Genomic DNA, 22356 nt, shown 5'->3' with positions numbered 1-22356 from the left:
TCCTCTAGGGCCTTGATAACTACAGGTAGAGAAGACACAGTCCTCTAGGGTATTGATAACTACAGGTAGAGAAGACACAGTCCTCTGGGGTACTGATAACTACAGGTAGAGAAGACACAGTCCTCTAGGGTACTGATAACTACAGGTAGAGAAGACACAGTCCTCTAGGGCCTTGATAACTACAGGTAGAGAAGACACAGTCCTCTAGGGTATTGATAACTACAGGTAGAGAAGACACAGTCCTCTAGGGCCTTGATAACTACAGGTAGAGAAGACACAGTCCTCTAGGGCCTTGATAACTACAGGTAGAGAAGACACAGTCCTCTAGGGTACTGATAACTACAGGTAGAGAAGACACAGTCCTCTAGGGTACTGATAACTACAGGTAGAGAAGACACAGTCCTCTAGGGTATTGATAACTACAGGTAGAGAAGACAGTCTTCTAGGGCCTTGATAACTACAGGTAGAGAAGACACAGTCCTCTGGGGTGTCTCTTTTCAACCTCTAACGGCTGTCTCAACCTCTGAATGCTCGGCTATGAAAAGCCAACTGACATTTACTCCTGAGGTACTGACCTGTTGTACCCTCTCTACAACCACTGTGATTATTATTTGACCCTGCTGGTCATCTATGAACATTTGAACATCTTGAAGAACAATCTGGACTTAATGGCCATCTACTCTTATAATCTCCACCCGGCACAGCCAGAAGAGGACTGGCCACCCCTCAGAGCCTGCTTCCTCTCTAGGTTTCTTCCTAGGTTCCTGCCTTTCTAGGGAGTTTTTCCTAGCCACCGTACTTCTACATCTGCATTGCTTGCTGTTTGGGGTTTTAGGCTGGGTTTCTGTATAGCACTTTGTGACATCTACTGATGTAAAAAAGGGATTTATAAATACATTTGATTAGATTTTGGATTCATATGATACTTGTGTGTGTGTGATTCATTATGTGTTTACCACAGGCAAGGGCTATTAACATGAATTGTGCTGATGTGTGGAGGACCTCAGGGCAGATTCATAGAAGCTGGGGAGAGGATGATGAAAACTGAGAAAGTATTAGTGGGAGCCAGGTGTGTGTGCGCAAAATGAGGTCACTCTTAGGTAGCGGCGTTCCGGTTGAAAGAGCTCCATCATGCTCTGCCAGGAATACCGCTGGAACGGCAGGAAACAGCTGCACAACCCCTACACACTGCAAACACACACCTCTCTACAGGCATAATGTGTGCATAAACCACACAAACAACAAAAATGTACCCCTGCAGTGTCACTAGACTTACTACTACTAGCCTACTATTACTTCTACTACCAATACTACCACCACAAATACTACTATTACCACTACGAATACTACTATTACCACTACGAATACTACTAGCCTACTACTACTATTAGCCTACTATTACTTAGTCTACTACCACTACTACTTCTAGCCAATTACTACTACTACCCTACTATTACTTATACAACCCTACTACCACTACGAATACTACTATTACCACTACATATCTACTACTACTACCACCAGCCTACTACTACTACTACTACTTGCCTACTATTACTTCTACTACCACAAAAACTACTATTACCACTATGAATACTACTATTACCACCACTACTACTACTAGTCTACCATTACGACTTTTTCTACTAGCACTACGTCTTCTACTAGCCTACTACTACTACTACAAATACTACTAGCCTACTACTACTACTAGCCTACTATTACTACTACGAATACTACTATTACCACTACGAATACTACTAGCCTACTACTACTATTAGCCTACTATTACTTAGTCTACTACCACTACTACTTCTAGCCAATTACTACTACTACCCTACTATTACTTATACAACCCTACTACCACTACGAATACTACTATTACCACTACATATCTACTACTACTACCACCAGCCTACTACTACTACTACTACTACTTGCCTACTATTACTTCTACTACCACAAAAACTACTATTACCACTATGAATACTACTATTACCACCACTACTACTACTAGTCTACCATTACGACTTTTTCTACTAGCACTACGTCTTCTACTAGCCTACTACTACTACTACAAATACTACTAGCCTACTACTACTACTAGCCTACTATTACTACTTATTCTACTAGCCTACTATTACTACTTATTCTACTAGTACTACTTCTTCTCCTAGCTTATTATTATTATTACTACCACTACTAGCCTACCACTACTAGCCTACCACTACTAGCCTACCACTACTACTACAACTATTAGCCTACCATTACTACTACTACTACTACTACTACTACTACTACTACTACCTTACCACCACTACTACTAGCCTACTACTACTACTAGCTTACCACAACTACTAGACTACGACTAGCCTACCACTACTACTAGCCTACCACCACTACTACTAGCCTACCACTACTTCTACTACTAGACTACTATTACTTCTCGTCTATTACCACTAATACTAGCCTACTATGACTAGAAGCCTACTACTACTACTACTACTACTTCTACTACTAGCCTACTATTACTACTTTTTCTACTAGCCTACTAGTACTACTAGCCTACCATTACTACTTCTTCTACTAGCCTACTATTTCTACTTCTACTTGACTACTAGTACTACTAGCCTACCATTCCCACTTCTACAAGCCTACTAGTACTACTTCTTCTACTAGCCTACTAGTACTAATTCTTCTACTAGCCTACTACTACTAGCCTACTATTACTACTTCATCTACTAGCCTACTTTACTACTTCTACTATCCTACTACTACTAGCCTACTATTACTTCTTCTACTAGCCTACTATTACTACTTCTTCTACTAGCCTACTATTACCTCTTTTACTAGCCTACTACTTCTAGTCTACTATTACTTCTACCACAAATACTACTATTACCACTACGGATACTAATACTAGCCAACTACTACTACTAGCCTACTACTACTACTAGCCTAATATTACTACCTCTACTAGCCTATTGTTACTACCTCTACTAGCCTACTACTTCATAAATTTACCGACTATTACTACTTCTTCTACTAGCCTAGTATTACTACTTATTATACTATTACTACTACTAGCCAACTATTAATGCTACTACTACTAGCCTACTATTACTACTTCTACTAGCCTACTATTACTACGAGCCTACTACTACCCTACTATTACGGATACTTCTACTAGCCTACTATTACTAAGCCTACTACTACCCTACTACTGCTAGCCTATTATTACTATGAGTCTACTATTACTGCTACCAGCTTACTATTACTGCTAGGAGCCCAGGGTCCCTGCTCATCTGCGTGAACGTTCCTTAGGCATGCTGCAAGGAGGCATGAGGTCTGCAGATGTTGCCAGGGCATAAATTGTTGTTACACGTAATCGGTACATCCGAACATCACACCTGCGGGACAGGTACAGGATGGCAACAACAACTGCCAGAGTTACACCAGGAATGCACAATCCCTCCATCAGTGCTCAGACTGTCCGCAATAGGCTGAGAGAGGCTGGACTAGCCCCCCCACAAATATTTACACATATTAAGTTTGCTGAAAATAAATGCAGTTGACAGTGAGAGGTTTCTTTTTTGTTGTTGCTGAGATTACTACTACTACTACTGTTTCTACTACTACTAGCCTACTGTTAGTTACTAATGTTTCTCCTACTACCCTAGAATTACTAATGTTTCTACTTCTACTACTAGCCTACTGTTAATGTTTCTATTACTACTAGCCTACTGTTACTAATGTTTCTACTACTACTTGGCTAATATAACTAATGTTCCTATTACTACTAGCCTACTGTTACTAATGTTTCTAATACTACTAAAATAATATAATTAATGTTTCTATTACTACTAGCCTACTGTTACTAATGTTTCTACTACTACTTGGCTAATATAACTAATGTTCCTATTACTACTAGCCTACTGTTACTAATGTTTCTAATACTACTAAAATAATATAATTAATGTTTCTATTACTACTAGTCTACTGTTACTAATGTTTCTACTACTACTACCCTAGTATTATCAATGTTTCTACTACTACTACTAGCCTACTGTTACTAATGTTTCTACTACTACTAGCCTACTGTTACTAATGTTTCTACTACTACTACTAGCCTACTGTTACTAATGTTTATACTACTACTACTACTACTACTACTACTACTGTTTATACTACTACTACTACTACTACTACTACTAGCGTACTGTTACTACTACTAGCCTACTGTTACTAATGTTTCTTCTACTACTACTACTACTGTTTCTACTACTACTACTACTACTACTGTTTCTACTACTACTACTTTTTCTACTACTACTACTAGCCTACTGTTACTAATGTTTCTACTACTACTACTACTACTACCCTACTGTTACTACTACTAGCCTACTGTTACTAATGTTTCTACTACTACTACTAGCCTACTGTTACTAATGTTTCTACTACTACTAGCCTACTGTTACTAATGTTTCTACTACTACTACTAGCCTACTGTTACTAATGTTTATACTACTACTACTACTACTACTACTACTACTACTACTACTACTACTACTACTGTTTATACTACTACTACTAGCCTACTGTTACTAATGTTTCTACTACTACTACTACTACTACTACCCTACTGTTACTACTACTAGCCTACTGTTACTAATGTTTCTACTACTACCCATTGCCTACTGTTACTAATGTTTCTGCTACTACTAGCCTACTGTTACTAATGTTTCTACTACTACTACTAGCCTACTGTTACTAATGTTTATACTACTACTACTACTACTACTACTACTACTACTACTACTACTACTACTACTACTACTACTACTGTTTATACTACTACTACTACTACTACTACTACTAGCGTACTGTTACTACTACTAGCCTACTGTTACTAATGTTTCTTCTACTACTACTACTACTGTTTCTACTACTACTACTACTGTTTCTACTACTACTACTTTTTCTACTACTACTACTAGCCTACTGTTACTAATGTTTCTACTACTACTACTACTACTACTACCCTACTGTTACTACTGTTTATACTACTACTACTACTACTACTACTACTACTACTACTACTAGCGTACTGTTACTACTACTAGCCTACTGTTACTAATGTTTCTTCTACTACTACTACTACTGTTTCTACTACTACTACTACTACTACTGTTTCTACTACTACTACTTTTTCTACTACTACTACTAGCCTACTGTTACTAATGTTTCTACTACTACTACTACTACTACTACTACTACTACCCTACTGTTACTACTGTTTATACTACTACTACTACTACTACTACTACTACTACTACTACTACTACTACTACTACTACTACTACCCGCGTACTGTTACTACTACTAGCCTACTGTTACTAATGTTTCTTCTACTACTACTACTACTGTTTCTACTACTACTACTACTACTACTGTTTCTACTACTACTACTTTTTCTACTACTACTACTAGCCTACTGTTACTAATGTTTCTACTACTACTACTACTACTACTACTACTACTACTACTACTACTACCCTACTGTTACTACTACTAGCCTACTGTTACTAATGTTTTTACTACTACTACTACTACTACTACTACTACTACTACTACTACTACTACTACTACCCTACTGTTACTACTACTAGCCTACTGTTACTAATGTTTTTACTACTACTACTACTACTACTACTACTACTACTACTACTACTACTACCGCCTACTGTTACTAATGTTTCTACTACTACTAGTCTACTATTACTAATGTTTCTACTACTACTACTACTACTAGCCTACTGTTACTAATGTTTCTACTACTACTAATGTTTCTACTACTACTACTACTACTGTTTATACTACTACTACTACTACTACTGTTTATACTACTACTACTACTACTACTGTTTATACTACTACTACTACTACTACCACCCTACTGTTACTAATATTTTTACTACTACTACTACTACTACTACTACTACTACTACTACTACTACTACTGTTTCTACTAATACTACTACTAGTCTACTATTACTGTTTCTACTACTACTAGCCTACTGTTACTAATGTTTCTACTACTACTACTACTAGCCTACTGTTACTAATGTTTCTACTACTACTACTACTACTACTACTACTACTAGCCTACTGTTACTAATGTTTTTACTACTACTACTACTAGCGTTTCTACTCCTACTACTAGCCTACTGTTACTAATGTTTTTACTACTACTACTACTACTAATGTTTATACTACTACTACTACTACTACTAGCCTACTGTTACTAATGTTTTTACTACTACTACTACTGTTTCTACTACTACTACTACTACTACTACTACTACTGCTTCTACTACTACTACTACTACTACTACTACTAGCCTACTGTTACTAATGTTTCTACTACTACTGCTACTACTACTACTACTACTACTAGCCTACTGTTACTAATGTTTCTACTACTACTAGCCTACTATTACTAATGTTTCTACTACTACTAGCCTACTGTTACTAATGTTTCTACTACTACTACTAGCCTACTGTTACTAATGTTTATACTACTACTACTAGCCTACTGTTACTAATGTTTATACTACTACTACTACTACTACTACTACTACCACTACTACTGTTTTTACTACTACTACTACTGTTTCTACTACTACTACTACTACTACTCTTTTCTACTACTACTACTAGCCTACTGTTACTAATGTTTCTACTACTACTACTACTACTACTAGCCTACTGTTACTAATGTTTCTACTACTACTAGCCTACTGTTACTAATGTTTCTACTACTACTAGCCTACTATTACTAATGTTTCTACTACTACTAGCCTACTGTTACTAATGTTTCTACTACTACTACTAGCCTACTGTTACTAATGTTTATACTACTACTACTACTACTACTACTACTACTACTGTTTTTACTACTACTACTACTACTGTTTATACTACTACTACTACTACTGTTTATACTACTACTACTACTACTGTTTATACTACTACTACTACTACTACTACTACTACTACTAGCCTACTGTTACTACTACTAGCCTACTGTTACTAATGTTTCTTCTACTACTACTACTACTAATGTTTCTACTACTACTAGCCTACTATTACTAATGTTTCTACTACTACTAGCCTACTGTTACTGTTTCTACTACTACTACTAGCCTACTGTTACTAATGTTTATACTACTACTACTACTACTACTACTACTACTACTACTACTGTTTTTACTACTACTACTACTACTGTTTATACTACTACTACTACTACTGTTTATACTACTACTACTACTACTACTGTTTATACTACTACTACTACTACTACTACTACTAGCCTACTGTTACTACTACTACCCTACTGTTACTAATGTTTCTTCTACTACTACTACTACTACTACTACTACTACTGTTTCTACTACTACTACTACTACTACTACTACTGTTTCTACTACTACTACTTTTTCTACTACTACTACTAGCCTACTGTTACTAATGTTTCTACTACTACTACTACTACTACTACTAGCCTACTGTTACTACTACTAGCCTACTGTTACTAATGTTTTTACTACTACTACTACTACTACTACTACTACTACTACTACTACTACCCTACTGTCACTACTACTAGCCTACTGTTACTAATGTTTTTACTACTACTACTACTACTACTACTACTAGCCTACTGTTACTAATGTTTCTACTACTACTAGTCTACTATTACTAATGTTTCTACTACTACTACTACTACTACTAGCCTACTGTTACTACTAGCCTACTGTTACTACTACTAGCCTACTGTTACTAATGTTTCTTCTACTACTACTACTACTACTACTACTACTACTACTACTACTACTGTTTCTACTACTACTACTACTACTACTACTACTACTACTACTACTACTACTACTACTACTACTACTACTGTTTCTACTACTACTACTTTTTCTACTACTACTACTAGCCTACTGTTACTAATGTTTCTACTACTACTACTACTACTACTACTAGCCTACTGTTACTACTACTAGCCTACTGTTACTAATGTTTTTACTACTACTACTACTACTACTACTACTACTACTACTACCCTACTGTCACTACTACTAGCCTACTGTTACTAATGTTTTTACTACTACTACTACTACTACTACTACTACTAGCCTACTGTTACTAATGTTTCTACTACTACTAGTCTACTATTACTAATGTTTCTACTACTACTACTACTACTACTACTACTAGCCTACTGTTACTAATGTTTCTACTACTACTACTAATGTTTATACTACTACTACTACTACTGTTTATACTACTACTACTGTTTATACTACTACTACTACTACTACTACTACTACTACCACCCTACTGTTACTAATATTTTTACTACTACTACTACTACTACTACTACTACTACTGTTTCTACTAATACTACTACTAGTCTACTATTACTGTTTCTACTACTACTAGCCTACTGTTACTAATGTTTCTACTACTACTACTACTACTACTACTACTAGCCTACTGTTACTAATGTTTCTACTACTACTACTACTACTACTACTACTACTACTACTACTACTACTAGCCTACTGTTACTAATGTTTCTACTACTACTACTACTACTACTACTACTAGCGTTTCTACTCCTACTACTACTACTACTAGCCTACAATTACTAATGTTTCTACTACTACTACTAGGCTACTATTACTAATGTTTCTACTACTACTACTAGTCTACTACTACTACCGTTTCTACTACTACTACTGTTACTACTACTACTACTACTGTTTCTACTACTACTACTACTACTACTACTAGCCTACTGTTACTAATGTTTCTACTACTACTAGGCTACCGTTACTAATGTTTCTACTACCAGTACTACTACTACTAGCCTACTGTTACTAATGTTTCTACTCCTATTATTACTACTACTAGCCTACGATTACTAATGTTTCAACTACTACTATTACTACTACTAGCCTACTGTTACTAATGTTTCTACTACTACTAGCCTACTCTTACTAATGTTTCTACTACTACTAGCCTACTGTTACTAATGTTTCTACTACCACTACTACTAGCCTACTGTTACTAATGTTTCTATTACTACTACTAGCCTACTGTTACTAATGTTTCTACTACTAGCCTACTGTTACTAATGTTTCTACTACTAGCCTACTGTTACTAATGTTTATACTACTACTACTACTAGCCTACTGTTAATGTTTCTACTACTACTACTACTACTACTACTACTACTAGCCTACTGTTACTAATGTTTCTACTACTACTAGCCTACTGTTACTAATGTTTCTACTACTACTAGCCTACTGTTACTAATGTTTCTACTACTACTACCCTACTGTTACTAATGTTTCTACTACTACTACTACCACCGTTTCTACTCCTACTACTACTAGCCTACAATTACTAATGTTTCTACTACTACTACTACTACTACTACTACTACTACTACTACTATTACTAATGTTTCTACTACACTCTGACTACTACTAGTCTACTACTACTACTACTACTACCGTTTCTACTCCTACTACTACTACTAGCCTACAATTACTAATGTTTCTACTACTACTACTACTATTACTAATGTTTCTACTACACTCTGACTACTACTAGTCTACTACTACTACTACTACTGTTTCTACTACTACTACTACTACTACTACTGTTTCTACTACTACTACTACTACTAATGTTTCTACTACTACTACTAGCCTACTGTTACTAATGTTTTTACTACTACTACTACTACTACTACTAGCCTACTGTTACTAATGTTTCTACTACTACTACTAGTCAACTATTACTAATGTTTCTACTACTACTAGTCTACTATTACTAATGTTTCTACTACTACTAGCCTACTGTTACTAATGTTTCTACTACCACTACTACTAGCCTACTGTTACTAATGTTTCTATTACTACTACTAGCCTACTGTTACTAATGTTTATATTACTACTACTAGTCTACTGTTAATGTTTCTACTACTAGCCTACTGTTAATAATGTTTATACTTCTACTACTTCTAGCCTACTGTTACTGTTTCTACTACTACTAGTCTACTGTTACTAATGTTTCTACTACTACTACTAGTCTACTATTACTAATGTTTCTACTACTACTACTAGTCTACTAGCACTAATGTTTCTACTACTACTAGCCTACTGTTACTCATGTTTCTACTACTACTACTAGTCTACTGTTACTCATGTTTCTACTACTACTACTAGCCTACTGTTACTAATATTTCTACTACTACTACTAGCCTACTGTTACTAATGTTTCTACTACTACTACTACTAGCCTACTGTTACTAATGTTTCTACTACTACTACCCCTACTGTTACTAATGTTACTACTACTACTACTACTAATGTTTCTACTACTAGCCTACTGTTACTAATGTTTCTACTACTACTACTAATGTTTCTACTACTACTACTAATGTTTCTACTACTACTACTAATGTTTCTACTACTACTACTACTACTCCTACTACTGTTTCTACGCCTCCTACTACTGTTTCTACTCCTCCTACTACTGTTTCTACTCCTCCTACTACTGTTTCTACTCCTCCTACTACTGTTTCTATTCCTCCTACTACTGTTTCTATTCCTCCTACTACTGTTTCTACGCCTCCTACTACTGTTTCTACTCCTCCTACTACTGTTTCTACTCCTCCTACTACTGTTTCTACGCCTCCTACTACTGTTTCTATTCCTCCTACTACTGTTTCTACTCCTCCTACTACTGTTTCTACTCCTCCTACTACTATTTCTACTCCTCCTACTACTATTTCTACTCCTCCTACTACTGTTTCTACTCCTCCTACTACTGTTTCTACTCCTCCTACTACTATTTCTATTCCTCCTACTACTGTTTCTACTCCTCCTACTACTGTTTCTACTCCTCCTACTACTATTTCTACTCCTCCTACTACTGTTTCTACTCCTCCTACTACTATTTCTACTCCTACTCCTCCACCGGCAGGGTTCAAATACCCCAAAAGTGACATCCAAGCCTTCAGGCACTATTGTCAATTAATTTGATACCAATAGAGGCCAAACGCTTTCATGCAGGAGGCAACAGTGCTAGGCTATCAGTACAGTATCTATAGGGAAATACATTACTACAGTATTAGCAGGATATCAAACTACTGTTGACCAGAGCCTCAAATGTTATCAAACATTCTATTAATAAAGTCTGTGGGACCAGCGGGGAAATTAAGACGTTGGGCAGAAAGACATTTCTAACTTCATAAGCCCGATTATCATATCAAACCCATGTTAATTCAATCAATTATGTATATTCCTACTCTTTCCCATTTATCTCCAGGGCAGTTTCAACTTTCAGGAAATCAAAAGGCTCTGAGACTAAACATCTTGCCTTATTATTCCACTGAACGCCAGATACCATCTTATCTCCCTCGTTCATGCACTCTCTCTGTTGTATCGCAATAACGTCCATAGGGACAACTCAGAGACCTCTGTACGCTGCGCTGCACAATACTAAACAAGGTCTTTTCACACTAATACAGATCATGTACACACACACACACACACACACACACACACACACACACACACACACACACACACACACACGTGTGCGATGGCACCAAACACACCCAATGAAACCTGATTAGTGTCTACTAGCAGTAACCCTGTCCTCTCTCTCCCTGTCCTCCTGTAACACCAGACCCTCCCGCCATTTCATTAAACCACACACGCACTCACATCCTCCCTCCCCAGCCCCTCTAATCCAATCACAGCCCTGGTAATGCACCTCCCGTAATCCAATCAACCAATCAGGGCGCTTGCCACAGACTCCACCATCACGTGACCGCGCTAGACATGTGTTAGCAGTTAGCGCGTTGTGTCGCTCTAATGATATTCCAGCAATGCATTTCCTTAATGTGATTTGGGAAGCCTCAACCCCAGCTCTACCCTTAGCTAAAGCTAACCCCAGCGGATGGCTAATCAGTTTCTAGCATTTTGCAGGGAGACAATGATCCTGGCGTTAGCGCCGGCTAATGACAGGCTAACACAATTAGCGCCCCCTTCCCAGACAGAGCCATGGACTCTGGGCCCCATTCGCCCCACCTCCTGTGGACTCCTCATCCACTTTGTTACATTACTATGGAGCCTAATGGTCCCTTATTAGGAGTTATGGAACAGCGATGGACTGGAAATGAGATGTTCTTTAGTTACATGTACGTGATGGTTAATAGGGTCTCTGTGAATCTCACTGACAACCTAACATACAGGGGGGCAAATTGCTAATAGCATTGATGGACAAAGTTGTCTGACACATACAAAGGCATGTTTGTTGAAATATTTTAAAGGATTAGATGCTAGCAAAAAGCATAAGCTGACGCACACCCAAATATGTTGTAGAGGTGCTGACTAACAGAGTAAAATATAAAAAGAAAGTCGCACACTAATTATACTCCCAAACATTTAATGGGTATAGCAACCAACATTTCAGGACGCAGCGCCATCCTCAGGGTGCTGAAAGCACCTTTGTTGTTGGAATGACTAAGCTGGTTATAGTCTGATAAAGTAGGTAAACTCCCAATGATTGGTTCACAGGGACAACACATAGTCTTTAACAGACACACGGGCACACACACAGACACACACCATGGCCGTCACTGCAGCCATTACACATCAGTGTACACCAGAGAGGGCTCCATTTGACCTGTAACTATCAGTGAGCCGCATCATCAACATGAGCTAATAGGGTAGGCTAATCTGGAGCTGATTGAAAGACATGGGTTAGTTAGCATGTGGCTAACGGCAGTACTCTCAGTGGACTGACGAAGCTTTTAAATGGTCACTAACAACACTGAAGGAGAAAAAAAAGAGGGGGGGGAATAACCTGAACTTATCCAATTGGAATTTTCTGATGCAAAATGTTCCGTTACGGTATGCTCTAATGAACAGGACCCTAATATCCAAACCGTACACAAAGTTGACCAACATCCTCTGGACACATCACAAATACAATTCTTAGAATTCTGTGGTGTCTGTGGACCCCTTTGGAAGTTGGTTAGATGTGCTTGCAGTGTGGCCTACTTTTAAACTGACAGAGTAACCTTGGAAGAAAAGCGATACACTTAAAACCTTCATAGCCAACATCAGGTATTGAGCTCTTCATTGCCAACATTGGCCTTGAGGAGGAAGCATTTGAGATGAAAGCCTGTTCATTCTGCAGTGAATGGAGATATTGCCGACGGGGGGGGGGTGTCTACATTCCTTTATCCAGGATAAGTTGATACACTTCTGGTAATTAAACACAATGACGTGATTTTAACTTACTTAAACTTTGCGTTGATTCCGTCGGCAGCCTTGTGGTAGTTCTCTGTGGTCATCTTGTAGAACTGAGCACTCTGGAGGGAGGGAGAGAGGGGGAGAGATAGAGATTTAAAGAGAAAATGTGAGGAAGAGAGAGATGGGAAGAGAGAGAATGAGAGAGAGACAAATAAATGCCAAGTCAGAATCAGATTGGGCCTCTTACATGAAACAGTTTATTCCCATCGTCCCTGGGCCTTTAAGGTGGCCTTTATTTGGCATAGGAAACACTCCAGCTGAGACAAGCCTTTTCCCCCCTCACACACGCTTCCCAAATGGCACCCTATTCTATATATAGTGCCCCCGATACACCCTGGTAAAATTTTGCACCCTATATAGGAAATAGGGTGGTATTTGTGACACACATCTGATAGGCATGTACCCTCCACTACTACACTAGCCCATTAAAACTTGATGGATGGGGATATTGAGGGAGGAACACCATTAAGTAGTTGTGCAGGGGTTTATTTTTTTAATCTGGCTGTATTGCTGAGGGAGTGAGCTGTGTGATCGTTCAGTTTGACGTGTGTGTTCGAGTGTGTCTGTACAGTACCAGTCAAAAGTTTGGACACACCTACTCATTTGAGAGTTTCTTTATTTTTACTATTTTCTACATTGTAAAAAGTGTTAAACAAATCCAAATAATTTTTGGGGGAGATTCTTCAAAGTAGCCACCCTTTGCCTTGATGACAGCTTTGCACACTCCTGGGATTCTCACAACCAGCTTCATGAGGTAGTCACCTGGAATGCATTTCAATTAAACAGGTATGCCTTGTTAAAACTTTATTTGTGGAATTTCTATCTTAATGCGTTATAGTCAATCAGTTGTGTTGTGACAAGGTGGGGTTGGTATACAGAAGATAGCCCTACTTGGTAAAAGACCACGTCCATATTAAGAGAAATGTCCATCACTACCTTAAGACATGAAGGTCAGTCAATACGAACATTTTAAAGAACTTTGAAAGTTTCTTCAAGTGTAGTCGCAAAAACCATCAAGCGCTATGATGAAACTGGCTCTCATGAGGACCGCCACAGGAAAAGAAGACCCAGAGTTACCTCTGCTGCAGAAGTTCATTAGTTACCAGCCTCAGTTACCAGCCACAGAGTTCAAGCAACAGACCTCTCAACATCAACTGTTCAGAGGAGACCTATATGGTCAGCCCTATATGGTTGAATTTCGGCAAAGAAACCATTACTAAAGGAAACCAATAAGAAGAAGAGACATGCTTGGGCCAAGAAACACAAGCAATGGATATTAGACTGGTGGAAACCACTGTGTCTTTGTGAGACGCAGAGTAGGTGAACGGATGATCTCTGCATGTGGGGTTCCCACCGTGAAGCATGGAGGAGGAGTTGTGATGGTGCTTTGCTGATGACACTGTCAGTGATTTATTTAGAATTTAAGGCACTTAACCAGCATGGCTACCACAGCATTCTGCAGCGATACACCATCCCATCTGGTTTGCGCTTAGTGGGACTTTATTTTTCAACAGGACAATGACCCAAACCACACCTCCAGGCTGTGTAAGGGCTATTTGACCAAGAAGGAGAGTGATGGACTGCTGCATCAGATCACAACCCAGTTGAGATTGTTTGGGATGAGTTGGACCGCAGAGTGAAGGAAAAGCAGCCAACAAGTGCTCAGCATATGTGGGAAGTCCTTCAAAACGGTTAGAAAAAAATTCCAGGTGAAGCTGGTTGAGAGAATGCCAAGAGTGCGTAAAGCTGTCATCAAGGCAACGGGTGGCTACTTTGAAGAATCTAAAATCTATTTTGATTTGTTAAACCATTTTTTTGGTTAGTACATAATTCCCAATATGTGTTAATTTCACAGTTTATGTTTTCATTATTATTCTACAATAGTAAAAACAAAGAAAAACCCTTGAATGAGTAGGTGAATGCAAACTTTTGACTGGTACTGTATGTGTAAAGTGCCCTCCACTAATACTGGCAAACTTGGTAAATATGAGAAAAACAGCTGTGAAAATGTTGGTCTTTTATTCAAAATATTCACAAAAATGTAACCTAGTAAAATAACTGAAAGAAAAAATGTATTCTTATAAAACAAATATTTTCCTCAAATATACACTACCGTTCAAAAGTTTGGGGTCACTTAGAAATGTTCTTGTTTTCCATGAAAACATACATGAAATGAGTTGCAAAATGAATAGGAAAAATAGTCAAGACGTTGATAAGTTTATAAATAATGATTTTTAATTGAAATAATAATTGTGTCCTTCAAACTTTGCTTTCATCAAAGAAAGCTACATTTGCAGCAATTACAGTCTTGCAGACCTTTGGCATTTGTTGAGGTAATCTGAAGAGCTTTCACCCCATGCTTCCTGAACCACCTCCCACAAGGTTGATAAGCACTTCTTACGTACTATATTTTTTATTTAACAAGGCAAGTCAGTTAAGAACAAATTCTTATTTACAATGAAGGCCTAGGAACAGTGGATTAATTGCCTTGTTCAGGGGCAGAACGACAGATTTTTACCTTGTCAGCTCAGGGATTCGATCTAGCAACCTTTCGGTTACTGGTCCAACACTAACCACTAGGCTACCTGCCGCCCCATTTGGTCAACCTGCTCCCACAACAGCTCAATAGGGTTGAGATCCGGTGACTGTGCAGGCCACCCAATTATAGACAGAATACCAGCTGACTGCTTCTTCCCTAAATAGTAATTGCATAGTTTGGAGCTGTGCTTTAGGTCATCTTCTTGTTGAAGGAGGAAATTGGCTCCAATTAAGCGCTGTCCACAGGGTATGGCATGGAGTTGCAAAATGGAGTGATAGCCTTCCTTCTTCAAGATCCCTTTTACCCTGTACAAATCTCCCACTTTACCACCACCAAAGCACCCCCAGACCATCACATTACCTCCACCATGCTTCACAGATGGCATCAAGCACTCCTCCAGCATCTTTTCACTTTTTCTGCGTCCCACAAATGTTATTCTTTGTGATCAGAACACCTCAAACTTAGATTCTCCTGTCCACAACACTTTTTTCCAATCTTCCTATGTCCAGTGTCTGTTCTTTTGCCCATCGTAATCTTTTATTTTCATTGGCCAGTCAGAGATATCTCTTTCTTTGAAACTCTGCCTAGAAGGCATCCCGGAGTATCCTCTCCACTTTTGACGTTGAGACTGGTGTTTTGCGGTTACTATTTAATGAAGCTGCCAGCTGAGGACATGTAAGGCGTAGGTTTCTCAAACTAGACACGTCCAACCACCTCTCCATTTACTGAGGCCCCGTCCAACCACCTCTCCATTTACTGAGGCCCCGTCCAACCACCTCTCCATTTACTGACGCCCCGTCCAACCACCTCTCCATTTACTGAGGCCCCGTCCAACCACCTCTCCATTTACTGAGGCCCCGTCCAACCACCTCTCCATTTACTGAGGCCCCGTCCAACCACCTCTCCATTTACTGAGGCCCCGTCCAACCACCTCTCCATTTACTGAGGCCCCGTCCAACCACCTCTCCATTTACTGAGGCCCCGTCCAACCACCTCTCCATTTACTGAGGCCCCGTCCAACCACCTCTCCATTTACTGAGGCCCCGTCCAACCACCTCTCCATTTACTGACGCCCCGTCCAACCACCTCTCACCAATAATCTCTCACTTTACTAGCAAATCTTCCAATTAAAGTAACCAACTGAGTTGTGTTAGACCGGCTAAGAGTTCTATGTGAATGGCATGACTAGAACTTAACCAGTGTGTTTAAGATTTAACCAACGTTAGTGCAGACTATCCAGTCAGGGAACCATCAGTGGCAGTTTCCTCAATGTCACTGACATTAAGACTAGGATTTAACCAGTGTGTTTGTCTGTGTGTGTGTGTAACAGCAGTTGCTAGAATGTGGTGTTGGTCTCTGTGTTGAATACTAAGTGACTAATAATAATAAATAATAATAATAATAATAATAGTAATAATAACAATAACTGGATAAATCGCAGCGCTGCCACTAATCAGAACCCTAATCCATCAGGAAGCACAAACGGCCAGTGATTGCAGGGCCAGCGGGTGCACACACACACACACAGAAAAAAAGCAGACACACACGCCTACAGCCTGTGCTGGGAGACAGAGTGGGAGACAGAGTAGCAGACAGTGTAATTTGTGAGGCTGTTGTGTGTGATTAACGAGTGGGGCTCAAATTGTGATTTCCTGCTGTCCTCCTAACTGATTTAGAGGGCAGCAGAGCCCCTCAATCAGTAGGAACGATAGGACATGACCACCCTCGGGTTGATTTGGGTGCAACACTTCACCAACTCCAAAATCTACTATTTTGGGAGAAAAATACCTCTATTATGATTCAGAACCAATTGGGCTTGATTGGTGTAACACTAAACAGAAATAAGCAGTCTATTTTAGAATAGCCTGCTTCTCGTGGTTTCTAAGCTATAAATCGGTCCTTTTTGGTCTGCAAAACAGACTTCCTGGACTGTTCACAGAGCACCCTCATCCTTTTGATTTCTATTTACATCCCTGGGAGAGCTTTACCTTGTCTGGTGGTAAATAAGGCCGGTGGGGGTGTCATAGACAAATGAAGTCATTATGGCTAATGCACTCGGGTGATACAGAGAGGATAGAGAAGAGTAAGGAACAGAACCGGTGTGTCCAATTAAAAAGCCCTCTCCACCATTTTTAATGAGCAAAACAAAAGAGCTTTGTTAATGGTTATCTGTTCCCTGGCAGGGAGGCGAGGTGAAGACCCCACTGCTTTGGACGGCCCAGCGGCTTGTTACTAAAGGAATGACTAGAGGGAGCGCCACCATATAAAACCCTGAGACTGGCAAACATGGGGACTGACATGGGGAAACAGGGGGATGGCAGGCTGTTGAGTCCATCCCTCTAACATCCTAGGGACGGCGGGAGGCACCGCGGAGACGTGATAGACGGCTAGCTCTGTTATGGTGAATTAAGGACTCAGATGAGCTTGTAACACCGCCAGCCGTTGTAACTTTTCCTAGCCACGTGCTTCTACATCTGCATTGCTTGCTGTTTGAAGTTTTGGCTGGGTTTCTGTATAAGCACTTTGTGACATCAGCTGATGTAAAAAGGGCTTTATAAATACATTTGATTGACTGATTGTTACACTGTTAGCCATTGTTACACTGTTAGCCATTTCACTTCAAAAGGGATACATCAGGGACATGTGTATGGAAGTTGGCTCCTAGGTTGATCTGAATGCAGAACTTTTCTCTGTCAGGTTAGGCCCTTTGCATGTGTGTAGGCATGCATGTGTTAGACTACAGTACTTGCATCTCACACACTCTGAGGGTCAGAGTGTGTGTGTGAGAGTGGGGACAGCTCCTGCTGCGTCGTCCTATCTGCTGATAATGCTACAGTAATTAAATGAGAGAGAAAGGAGAGAGCGAAACACACACACACACACACACACACACACACACACACACACACACACACACACACACACACACACACACACACACACACACACACACACACACACACGCCTGGCTCCCGCTGCTACACACCGTGACTGAAGGACCTGACTGATAATATCCCCACTACACTTCTACTGCAGAGTCCTAATAATGTCACTTCTCTCACTGTGACTTATGGCTGCCAACACCCCATCAACTGGAGCTGGCCTACTGTGTGAACTTGTTGACTTGACCGGTTAAGGGAACGTCCTGCCTGGCCTACTGTGTGAACTTGTTGACTTGACCGGTTAAGGGAACGTCCTGGCCTACTGTGTGAACTTGACGGGTTAAGGGAACGTCCTGCCTGGCCTACTGTGTGAACTTGACGGGTTAAGGGAACGTCCTGCCTGGCCTACTGTGTGAACTTGACCGGTTAAGGGAACGTCCTGCCTGGCCTACTGTGTGAACTTGACCGGTTAAGGGAACGTCCTGCCTGGCCTACTGTGTGAACTTGACCGGTTAAGGGAACGTCCTGCCTGGCCTACTGTGTGAACTTGACCGGTTAAGGGAACGTCCTGCCTGGCCCACTGTGTGAACTTGACCGGTTAAGGGAACGTCCTGCCTGGCCCACTGTGTGAACTTGACCGGTTAAGGGAACGTCCTGCCTGGCCTACTGTGTGAACTTGACCGGTTAAGGGAACGTCCTGCCTGGCCCACTGTGTGAACTTGACCGGTTAAGGGAACGTCCTGCCTGGCCTACTGTGTGAACTTGACCGGTTAAGGGAACGTCCTGCCTGGTCTACTGTGTGAACTTGACCGGTTAAGGGAACGTCCTGCCTGGCCTACTGTGTGAACTTGACCGGTTAAGGGAACTGGGATTGATACAAACTTGTTTTGAAGTTCCTATTATGTGATGGTTTTAGACAAGTTATTCAGATCCACTGGATCAGAGCAGCTGCTATTTAACTAATATGTCATGTGTTCACATCTAAAATGGTTTAGTTAGGGGAATGGGGAGATCATACATTTGGCTTTGGAGGGTAAAAAGTATCTAGAGCTCCTGTTACTGAGAAGGACCAGCCAACGCTTCTATACTGTGACAGTATGTTTAAGACCACACCAGCGATTCCAGCAGGAATCACACATTGTTGCTCTGTTGTCGTTCGTTCCACATAGATTTTAAAAGTCCTTTAAATCATTTGGTCTACACTGCCTGAGTCTCAGTATGATGCAGACTCATAGAAGGCTGGGAGTCATTGAAAAGTAAAGACACATTGTCATCCTACGAGTACAGATACTTCTGCTCCCAGTTAGAAAAAGTATTGATCAGCCGGAGAATAGGAGCTATTACTGAGACTAAACACTCCATCTCTGTATCTCTTTCCCTTTCACACAGGAGTTTTACTTTACTTGAAGGACTGTGAGGCGGCAATTGTAACGGTGATTTTCCCCCCAACGCGGGGCGAGAGGAAAATCCAATTCCATCAATAGAGATGGACTAGAGCGAGCAAAAGAGATGAACATGAAGAAGAAAAAAGCGTGAGAAGAGCGAGAGAGGGAGAGAGAGACAAAGAAAAAGGAATGAGAGGCTCATTCTCAACACGGGGAACAAAACTGAAAAACAGGGAAAGAAAGAGAAAAAAAACACATGAAGTGCAGATTGTTAAATATGAGATTGTTTTACAGCAGATATTGAGTGAAAATGTAATCTATATATATATATTGTTTTCAGAGTCAATTTGGCCGCTGTGGCCAATGAGCACAGCCATGGTGCGCTGAGCTGTCCAGACCCTGGTGATGGCCTGTCACTAGGAACCCTCTGATGAATGGCTGTGTTGAATTGAAAGAGACATGTAATATATATCAGAGACTTTTATTCTCTCTGTGTGTGTTTGGTTTAGAGGGTGTGTGTGTGTGTGTGTGTGTGTGTGTGTGTGTGTGTGTGTGTGTGTGTGTGTGTGTGTGTACGGGAGAGAGAAAGAGAGATGCTGTGAGCAGCCAGGAGAGAGAGAGAAAGAGAGAGAGAGCGAGAGAGAGATAGAAGGGTATAGTGAGAGAGGGCTAAAGGTTATGACAAAAGAATATGAGCGAGTGACAAAGACAGCAGGAGAGAGGGAGATGAAAGAGGTAGGAGACCAAGAAGGAGAAAAGGACAGAGGTGGGAAAGGAAGAAGAGAGGCTGTTAAGAAGATTCTAACCAACAGCAACTCCAGCAGTTTCCCTGAGCGATTCACAGCAAGACAACATGCAATACGCCCGCCATTGATCCACAAGTCACACACAGAATAACACAAACTCTTATAACGACACACACAAACACACCTTTGTTTTTCTGACAGTTCTAGTCTAGTGTGCCACCATTTCAAGACCTTTAAATAAAAGACCCCCCAATGGAGCTATCCAATAAAGAGGATTGATGAACCAAAACAAGCATGTATGCTGCTTGTGCAGTGCCTTCAGGAAGTATTCACACCCCTTGACTTCTCCCACATTCTGTTGTGTTACAGCCCGAATTTAAAATTGATTACATTGAGATTTCTTCCTCACAGTACCCCATAATGTCAACGCTGAAATTTGCTTTTTGAAATTTGTATAAATGAATAAAAAAAAGTGAAATGTCTTGAGTCAATAAGTATTCAACCCCTTTGTTATGGCAAACCTAAATAAGTCCAGGAGTAAAAAGTTGCTTAACAAGTCACATAATAAGCTGCATGGAATCACTGTGTGTGCAAAAATTGTGTTTAACATGATTTTTGAATGACTTCCTCATCTCTGTACCACACATACAGATAAATGTAAGGCACCTCAGTTGAGCAGTGAATTTCAAACACAGATTCAACCACAAAGACCAGGGAGGTTTTCCAATGCCTCGCAAATAAGGCCACCTATTGGTAGATGGGTAAAAAAAATATTTAAAAAATAATAATCAGACATTGAATATCCCTTTGAGCATGGTGAAGTTATTAACTACACTTTGGATGGTGTATCAATATACCCTTCCGGAGAGGAAGGAAACCGCTCAGGGATTTCACCACGAAGCCAATGGTGACTTTAAAACAGTTACAGAGTTTAATGGCTGTGATAGGAGAGAACTGAGGATGGATCAACATTGTAGTTACTCCACAATACTAACCTAAATGACAGAGTGAAAATAAGGAAACCTGTACAGAATAAAACATATTCCAAAACATGCATCCTGTTCACAATAAGGCACTAAAGTAAAACTAAAGAAATTAACTTCATGTCCTGAATACAAAGTGTTATGTTTGGGGCAAATCCAACACATCACTGAGTACCACTTCATATTTTCAAGCATGGTGGTGTCTGCATCATGTTATGGGTATGCTTGTCATCGGCAAGGACTAGGAAGTTTTCCAACAGACACTGGGATACATATTCACCTTTCAGCAAGACAATAACCTAAAACACAAGGCCAAATATACACTGGAGTTGCTTACCAAGATGACATTGAATGTTCCTGAGTGGCCTAGTTACAGTTTTAGCTTAAATCAGCTTGAAAATCTATGGCA

At 39.9% G+C, this 22356-nt stretch overlaps 1 protein-coding gene across 4 annotated transcripts in view; it reads right to left on the bottom strand.

Annotated features, from left to right (window-relative positions):
• chchd3a (coiled-coil-helix-coiled-coil-helix domain containing 3a) overlaps positions 1–22356 on the bottom strand; it is a 102642-nt gene that overhangs the window by 17922 nt on the left and 62364 nt on the right. For all 4 annotated transcript variants that reach the window (XM_045722272.2, XM_082977792.1, XM_082977793.1 and 1 more), the window contains one exon: positions 13401–13471. In XM_045722272.2, the coding sequence (XP_045578228.1) occupies positions 13401–13471 (71 nt within the window). The remainder of the gene's footprint in view (positions 1–13400; positions 13472–22356) is intronic.

The sequence above is a fragment of the Salmo salar genome, chromosome 07, assembly GCF_965601325.2.
Source record: "Salmo salar chromosome 07, fSalSal1, whole genome shotgun sequence".
Classification (NCBI taxonomy): domain Eukaryota; kingdom Metazoa; phylum Chordata; class Actinopteri; order Salmoniformes; family Salmonidae; genus Salmo; species Salmo salar.
Note: the sequence above shows the minus strand (reverse complement) of the source record. Positions and strands in the feature narration are given on the sequence as shown.